Consider the following 9,146-nt stretch of genomic DNA (forward strand, 5'->3'; position numbering starts at 1 on the left):
TGGAACCTTTTAAAGTGACAGCAAGGACTCGGTGACTGCTGGGAGATTTATTCATACAGACTGAGTGAGGCGTGCAGAACTTTCAGAAAAAAAATTGGACAGAGAAGAACGCCTGAATGTTTTACTCAGGAACGGCTGTTTGCGTCAGCGTAGTTGGACTTGTAAGAGGATGATGAATCAGGAAGAGCGTTTTTATCCCAGAGGCTTATTCGGTTTCATGCACACTTGAGGATACATAACGTGGAAGAATGGGTCGTGTATTATAACGGCCTCGGGTTAACAGGCTTCAGGGATGAGGAGGAGGAGGAGGAGGCCACCTCGAATGTGTCATCAGTGTGACTGGCTCTATGGATCTTTGTTCAAGTGCTTAAGCTCTTCAAGGTCAGTCGCTCTGACTGACTGATGGGTATCTGGGGCCAGAGAAACAAGACAGTAAAGCAAATCAGAATAGCAGACGGAAAAAATCTGCAAAAGAAATGAGCTCTTCATAATACGTACATTTCAAGGGAGTTCAGTCAGTCAGTCATTATCCAACCCGGTATAACCTAACACAGGGTCACGGGGGTCTGCTGGAGCCAATCCCAGCCAGTACAGGGCACAAGGCAGGAACAAACCCCGGTCAGAGTGCCAGCCCACCACAGGGCACACACACACACACACACCAAGCACACACTAGGGACAATTTTAGGATCGCCAATGCACCTAACCTGCATGTCTTTGGGTGGAAACCCACGCAGATACAAGGAGAACATACAAACTCCATGCAGGGAGGATCCGGAAATCGAACCCAGATCTCCTTACTGGGAGGCAGCAGCGCTACCACTGCGCCACCGCAGAACCCAAGGGAGTTCATAAAGTGATAATTTGATATTTCAGTAATACATTTAAAAGGCAAAGGAAACCATAAAATGGGAGGCTTGTTGCCGTTGCCTTCCTTTGAGAGTTCTTACCTGGTCAATGTTGACCATGTTGGCTACTGATCAATGCATTTGGTAAGAAAAAAATATTTTACTGTAGTAAATCTTCCTTGTCGAGGTTTCAATCCAGCGTAATGGCCTGCTTGACCTGAGTTTTGTTTTCAACCTTAAATCCTTATAATTCTTGGCAGTTGCAGCTGAATTCTTACACCAGGCGTTGTTTTGGTGGAAGGTTGTGTGAGAGCACGAAGCGCACCAGCCTCACTTCATCAGTGCACCTCGGACTTTGAATTTTGAATGGCTGAGGCTGACCGACATGTTGTGTTCAACTGGTGAAGTGGGCTCTGTGACGATGCAGGTTCTTCTCTATGCTCCCATCTTCCTTTTTGGGAGCTCTTGAACCCGACACTGTCGGTAATGTCACCGGGTGAGATGGACAGTGACGACACGACGAAGCAAGGGAATGGTGCAAAAAGGTGCAAACAGTGCTTTTATTAAAAACAACAAAACCAAAGACAGTGTTCAAAATAAATAATCAATAAATAAATAAATAATCCATTAAAAACCATCCAGGCTGTGCACCAGGGGAGTCGCCCTACCTGCAGCTGACCTTCTCTTTCTAGTCTGTAGCCCTGCGATCCCTGGCTCCATAGGACTCTCCAGACTATGACTTGGGTTCCCCAGCGACCAGGACGCTCACGCTGGGGCTGCCACCTCCCAAGCCCCCTGACTCCCGCTAACTTTTTGCGGCGAGCCAACCACCTTCCAGTGACTCCTGCTCCTCCAAATTGCTCAGCAGGAGCGACCACTTCTAGCTGCCCCCGAGTGTCGGCCTAACACCCCCGGGGGGCTCTTCTCCCAGCTGCCTGCCTTCACCCGCTCGCTCGCTCGCTCACACTTACACGTACCGGCTTCCACCTACCTGTAGCCTTCTTCTATAACCTCCGTTCTTTCAATCCTTTCCCTCCGTACTCACACTTCTACTATATATAATGGGGACTTGGCACAGGTGCAGCGATTAGCAGCTCCTGGCATCAAAGCCACAATTTCCACCGAGGAAAGTGGAATGCCATCCTGTAAGCTTCCTAATCCGATGATGGGGGTGCACTTTATAAGATCAATAATATCATTTATTGCTCATAGGAGTGCATGAAGCATCTGAATTGTTGTTGGGTAGGAGACTTGGTTTTATATTCTGTTTCTGTTCTTCTCCACATTATATCTGAAAGAAGATGTGTGCCCATCAGCAATTAATAGACCACCATGGCACCCTAAAGGTGGGACTTATCATTGTCATGCACACTGTTTTATTTTTTTTAAATTGTGCACAACTGTTACCGTGACGTGTAATGGATAGCCTTCCATAATGGAGACCTCTATATTCAACGTATAGTCATGTGGAAACGTAAGTGCACCCCAAGGAACCTGCTGACTTTTTAAACGTATTTAAACAAGCAAACATCAACTCTTTATGCAAACAGTGCCTACAGATAAAAGTGACATGCTTGAACAAATGGAACATAAAACTGATATGGTGATTTCATTGCTAATTTATCACATGGAAAAAGTGAGTCCACGTCTTCATTTATCACCACTTCAAATCCATCCATCCATCCATCCATCCATCCATCCATCCATCCATCCATCCATTATCCAACCCGCTATATCCTAACTACAGGGTCACGGGGCACTTCAAATCCATCAAATTAAAATCGGGTGTTCCAGATGAGGTGCCAATGATTAGAACCTCCTTAGGAAATATTCAGGTGGACCCCATCTTGTATGAACTGCAGATATGGAGGGTCTGGCGTTCTCCTTACAATTGGCGTGTGTGGTGTCATCATGCCAGGATCAAAAGAGCTCTTTAAGGCTCTCAAAGTAGAAGATTGTGGGTGCCTAGGAGGCTGGCAAGGGATTTAAAAAGATTGCCAGATAATTTGGCATCAGTCATTCCACTGTAAGGAAAATCATCTACAAGTGGCATAGATTTCAAATGACAGCAAATTCTGAGCATGCTGAAAAATTTGATACTAAAAGTCTCCAAGAGCCCCAAAAGTTCGTTATGACATCTGCAGGTAATTCTTGCAAAAGTTGGTGTGAACGTGTAAGTATCCACAGTCAGAAGAGATTACACAAATTTGACCTGCGTGTGAGGTGTGCCAGGAAAAAAGTCTTTGCTGTCCACAAAGAACATCCGAGCAACACTGCAGTTTGCCATTGAACGTCCAGGAAAAGCCCAGGCCTTCTGGAGCAATAGATGAATCAAGCATAGAGCTGTTTGGCCATAGTAACGGTAGACATGTTTTGTGCACACCAAAGATGGCATTTTAGGAGAAGAACCTCATACCAGCCTTGAAGCAGGGTGGTGGACTTGGCATAATTTGGGGTTTCATTGCTGCCTCAGGGCCTGGGACAGTTTGCAGTCATCAAGTCGTCTGAATTCTGAGTCATACCAAAGTAGGCTTGAGGAGAATGTGAGGCCATCTGTCCAAAAGTTGAAGTTAAATCAGAAATGGACCTTTTAATATGTAAACTTTTTGTTGGCTAATAAAAGATGTTATTTTGCTTGACTTCTCATTGACTTCTCATTGTATTCGTAATGGCTACCACGGTACCACACCCTACTACCACATGAAAAAAGATCCAAAGCACACCATCAATGGCTCAGAAAGAAGAAATGTAAGGTTAAGGACTCGCCTGGTCAAAGCCCTGATTTGAATCCCATTGAAATGTGGTGGAGGAATCTGAAGAGAATCAAGAAAACCCACAAATGGAAGGAATTTTGCATGGAGGTCGATGTTGGAGACAGGTGGACAGGTGAAATGCCCACAAACAGTCATTTTAGTGGTAATGCTGGTGTCTGAGGCCAACGGTGGGTTTACTTTTTCCCCAGGATGTCATTACAATCTATTGATGTCTTTGTTGAATAAATGACTGAACAGGCCCCTTTTCCTTGTGTTTTTATTGAAGTGTATCACCTTTATCTGCAGGCACTGTTTGCATGAAGATCTGCTGTTTGCCTGTTCAAATATGATCTTCATGGGGTGTACTCACTTTTTCACATGACTGTATGAGGCACTTTGGCAGCACAAAAACCTAAGATGCTCGCAGGATAGAAAACGGTCACTGGTTTTTAGTAGCCAGTTGAGGGATGACGGTACATGACGGTTTAGAGATGCCACTGGCACATGGCTCCTTCATAGTGAAAGGTGCCTACTGCTGAACGGCAGCCCCTCTGTTAATATCAGTGCTTTCCCTCCTCTGGGATGCTGACACTTGGCCATCTTTCTTTGTCCTCAGTAGCTCTGTTGCTGCCTGGGAAATCGGAGCTGCCATGTCTCTTGATGTTGGCACCCTTCAACCAAATAATCCTTTCTCTCTTTGAATATTGGTGCCCCATCTCATGGTGGATATCTTTTCTGATGGGATGTCAGTATCCATATTTAGGCCACAGCCCTGAGGAACCGGTGCCCACTTGCTAACTGTAACTATTCAGTGCCAACGTGGTTAATTGTGTGTGAATTTTGGAAGATATTTATTTTCTTTGTTTCCTGTTTTTTTTTTTCTGCAGATTACCGTGATTTTTAAAAGCTACCTTGGCTGCACAGAACAGAAAGTCTACCAGGCGACCACAGAGGACCTGCCCTCAGCGTTCATGGATGGCACCACAAGCGGCGGCACTCAAGAGGCTAACGGGGGCAGTCTGCGCATAGTGGAGCGGACGGCCTCAGCGACGGGCTTTTCCTCCCAGGTGGAAATCCAAGCCCGGTACATCGCCACGTCCATCATCGTGCGCCAGGTCGGCCGTTACCTTACCTTCGCCATCCGGGTACCGGAGGACATGTTGAATTTTTCTGAAGAGAACACGGGACTCCAGCTCTGTCTTCATGGCTGCCCCCGAAATGAACTCATCAAAGAGCACACGCTGACTCGCCAGAGCTTCAGCCCACGCCTGCAGGCAGCAGGAGCCCCCCAGAGGCAGGCTTATACGGTGGAGCACGCCACAGCCAAGTGCCGGGAGATCCTGCAAGTAGAGGACGTCTATTTCCAGTCGTGCGTCTTTGATTTACTGACCACGGGTGACCCGGAGTTCTCCATGGCCGCTTATGGGGCACTACAGGACCTGAAGGCCCTACCGCCAAGTAAATTGAAGCAAAGCCCACCTCGGACTCCAAGGCTGCCGAGTGGTGCGCCGGACAGCAGGATATCCACAGGCTCCGTTCTGTGCCTTGGCCTGATGCTGCTCTTGTTCTGGTGAGGCGTGGGGTTCAAAGAGACTTAAGGTAGAGGAGCAGAGTGTGTGTGTCACTGAAGAAGAGCCTTCCCTTTGTCCTCTTTATTTTATTATACGTGTACAGAAAGTGTGCCATCTACTGGAATGAAGAGGATATCCAAGTGAGGGGAAAAAAAGAGCTGGAGCAAAGAGGCCAAAGGCGAAGAGTGCATGAGACCCACGACCTTCTGTAGCCATGGAGGGAGCTGAACTGAAGTAGTTTTTAAAGCGACATGGCACTTAAATGCCATGTTGTGTGAGTGCGTGCGCCTTCTTATTTTTCAGTTTGCTTTGCTGAGTTTGTAGGCCTTGTGCTGTGGTGGCTGACTCATTTGTATGGGCCTCCATGACTATGGGGAGTTTTTATTTTATTTTCAACATTGTGTGTTACAGCAGTGAGGCTTGAAGCCCTGTTCCCAGTTCCACTCTTCTGCTTATTGCACACTGGAGGCAATTTTGAAATCTACCTTGTCATTTTGGAAAAGCTACAATCAGGGAGCATTCTGGGAACTTCTCAACTCCATTCAGGCCACAACAATGGCACAGTGGCTAGTGCTGCTGCCTCCTAGCTCCGGAGATTGGGGTGCACATCCCAGCCCAGTCAGGACGTGAAGATAGATGCAGAATTGAGAAACTCCACTCAGGCAGGGTGCTTGGCCAAGATTTTAACCCAATCACAGGTAGCATCACATTGTACGACTTTTCCAGCAATTTCTTTTCAGTTGCTTACATCATTTATATAATATTAGTAAGTTGGATGCCATTGTGTAGTCTGACATCCCCAGGAACTCAGTCTTGAGCAGTCTGAAACTTTCCCCAGTCAAACGAGTTTAGGGACAGGCTTTGTGTATTGTGACCTTTAGGGGACAAAACAGCAACTTGGACACAACATCACAGATACAATTCCCAGGTTCAAAGATTTATTACAAGAAAAATAATATCACAAGGAGCCTTCTTGTAAAGTACAGCACATAAACACAATACTCTTCTACCTTTCGCCTTACCTCCACTACTCCCAAACGAGCTTTGCCCTCTTTCACTCGACTCCAAACTCCCCTGGGCGAGGCAGGGCAGTTCCTTTTATCTAAGACCTGGGAGTACTTGCGGTGCTAGGACTCGGTCCATTGGAAGCACTTCTGGGTCAGGTGGAAGTTCCATAAAGTAGGGATTGTAAATCCCTGCATTGCCTGCTGGTGGTGCCCATGGATCCCAACAGGGCTGTAGCTCAGGACTCAAGTTCCCTGCATGCCATATTGGTATCTGAAAAGGAACTGAAGCCCAGGGACACTGCTCTTCTTCCCTGATTCTTCCATTGTGCTGGCTTTCTAAACAGGTGAGGGTCCCATTTCCCAGAACAACCTGATGGTAGATCCACCCTTAGCCACAGGGTACTTCATTCTAATCCAGTTAACTCTTTATTCTCCTTTCTTACATTTATACTTTTATGATTAGTACTATCATTTAACTTACCACTTAAAGCATAGAGGAGAGGGAGGTGCATGCAGAGGTTTCTGCAAGCCCCTCACGCAGAGGGCTGCCATCCTACACACGTGCAATCAGCCAGTAGCAGCGACTTCCTTGCCCACGCACACAGCCTGTTGTTTTTTCATTAACTTGTTTTGGGGATCTGTTTGCCATTTCTGTGAAAAACAGAAAAATCCATAAAATCTACATGTTGGTATAACTGCTGTCTGTTACAGGGTTCTTACCTGACTAGTGATTTATTTTTTTTTATTGTCGCCTATCACTTAAACTAATTAGTAGCTGAAATCGCAAAGAAATTTTCTTCCATGTTTTAAACTTACCTGTTACCACTTAAAGCATCGAGGAGAGGGAGATATATGCAGAGGTTTCTGCAGACCCCTCACTGGACTTGCAGATAGAGGGCTACCATCCCATACACACGCAGTCGGCCAATAGCAGCGAGTTCCTTGCCTGCACACACAATCTGATGTTTTCTCTTTAACTCGTTTTGGGGATCTGTTTGCCGCTTCTGTGAAAAACAGAAAAATCCACTAAATATACATGTTGGTATAAACGCTGTCTGCTGCGGGATCCTTACCTGACTAAGGGATAGGCAACAATCAAAAAATAATAAAACACTAAACTAATCAGTAGTTTAAACCGCAAAGAACATTTCTTCTGTTTTAAAGTGAATGTTTATCTTAAGTCTCCAAAGCTTTTTAATGGGAGATTTGGGAACTTTAAAACTGTGCGTGGAGAAATCTGTTTAATATCTTGACGAAAATTGAATTGTCCTCACAAATCTCCTTGAAGAATAAGTGTGCTACATTTTGATCAAGTGGTCCATGGGAGGACGGAGTTGTTTCATGAGGACAGACAGACATGGCTATCACAATAGGTGCTTTGTGCATTATATTCAAACACACCTAAAAAAAGAACAAAAGATTGGTGAAGCTGAACTCGGCGTACCTGTTAGCTTAACGCACGGGTACCAACATGGTCAGGCAGCACGTTATTGGCTGTCAGAAAATGGGCCGAGCTTACTCTGGATATGTGAAACTGTGCTGGAAAGTCGTCATGGGGTCGTCTATTTTAGCATACAGTGTGAAAACCTACCCGTGTAGATCAGTGGCTTCAGTCATCAAAGTAGCACTGTCATGTATTGTGACATTGGCTTTAGAGGTAGTAACACCACTGTGCCACGTGTTGCAGGCTTTAATAATAATGCCTTATTTCCTCGTCTGGACCCCAAAACATCTTGCAAATTTTCTCACCCAACATTTCTGGACAGACTCAAAGTAAAACAACTGGCACTGGTATATGGATATGTCTAAATGTCCCAAAGGGGCACCATTTTGCTTCCAACTAATCCTGATCCACCTGATTTAAACAACTGTGACCTCCTGTTTGAGATGGGTGCCACATTTAAGGGCAGCCAGTGGTTTTCTTTGTATCAGCAAAACTGTAACCTTGGTCAGTCGATTTAGGCAAACAGTGGAGTGAGTGTGAGTGTGCCATACAGAGGACTGACACCCTGTCCAAAGTCCATTCATGCCTTGTTCCCATCGCTGCCTAGATAACTCCCCGTGACTCTGAACTGGTACAGCGGGTTAGGAAGTGAATGAATGGACAGGCCCCTCTGCCCCCTTTAACGGGACACGGAACGAGGCTGGGCCTGCAGTCAGAATTAATAGACCGTTTCGGAAATGAGTAAGCACAACCAACAGTTTCTGGAGGACCTTCTGTTTTCTTGATACTGATCACCCATCCATTTTAGTGAAGGGTTGAAAGGAACCTGGAGTTTATTTCAGCACACAAAGTGTGCAAGGCAGGAGTAACATCTGGATAGGGCGCCAGTCCATCGCAGGGTGAACACACACTTGTGCACACACACCCACAAATCAGGGGCCAATTTAACAATGCCAGTTCAATGACCTACATGTGTTTGGACTGAGGGAGGAAACCACCTTAAGATGACCACCTTACCAAGGAGCCCATAACTGAGAATCCACAAGAAGTGGAAGGAAACCTGAAGCAATCTGCTTGAATTGAAGCCCAGGGGTTTGTGTGTGTTTTCTGCTTTTTGGTTTCTGCTCCGATTCAGAAATGGGCAAATGAGCAAAGCAGAAACGACATGTCTCTAGGCACCTTCCTCTAGCTATAGCTATGTTGACAAGATTAAAAAGATAATTAAAAAGAAAAAAGATTATACATTAATATATTACAAGAGTGTATATATGTGTTGTATAATGTGTACATTTGCTGTATATACAGTTGTTGAACGATATTTGTGTACTGTTTGACTCTTGTTCTATAGTTATAATTTGTATACTGTATTTTGGTGAGGGTTGGGGGGGTCTTTGCACAAGTGTCACTGAACTAATACATGCTGGGGGGGAAAAAAAGACTTTAATCTTTGTGGCTTTCATATTAAACCTGTTGGCTGAAAAAAAAACCCCAAAAAACAGCGCTTTCTTGTCTTTGGTATGCGT

General features: G+C 45.4%; 1 protein-coding gene across 1 annotated transcript in view; it reads left to right on the plus strand.

The window, feature by feature from the left end:
• The window catches only part of rgmd (RGM domain family, member D), an 83,735-nt gene extending 74,794 nt beyond the window's left edge, over nt 1-8,941 (plus strand). The window contains exon 5 of the mRNA XM_028816367.2: nt 4,489-8,941. Coding sequence (XP_028672200.1) covers nt 4,489-5,175 — 687 coding nt within the window. The 3' untranslated portion in view covers nt 5,176-8,941. The remainder of the gene's footprint in view (nt 1-4,488) is intronic.
• Nucleotides 8,942-9,146: the final 205 nt, after the last annotated feature.

The sequence above is a fragment of the Erpetoichthys calabaricus genome, chromosome 12 (assembly GCF_900747795.2).
Source record: "Erpetoichthys calabaricus chromosome 12, fErpCal1.3, whole genome shotgun sequence".
NCBI classification, from domain to species: Eukaryota; Metazoa; Chordata; class Cladistia; order Polypteriformes; family Polypteridae; genus Erpetoichthys; species Erpetoichthys calabaricus.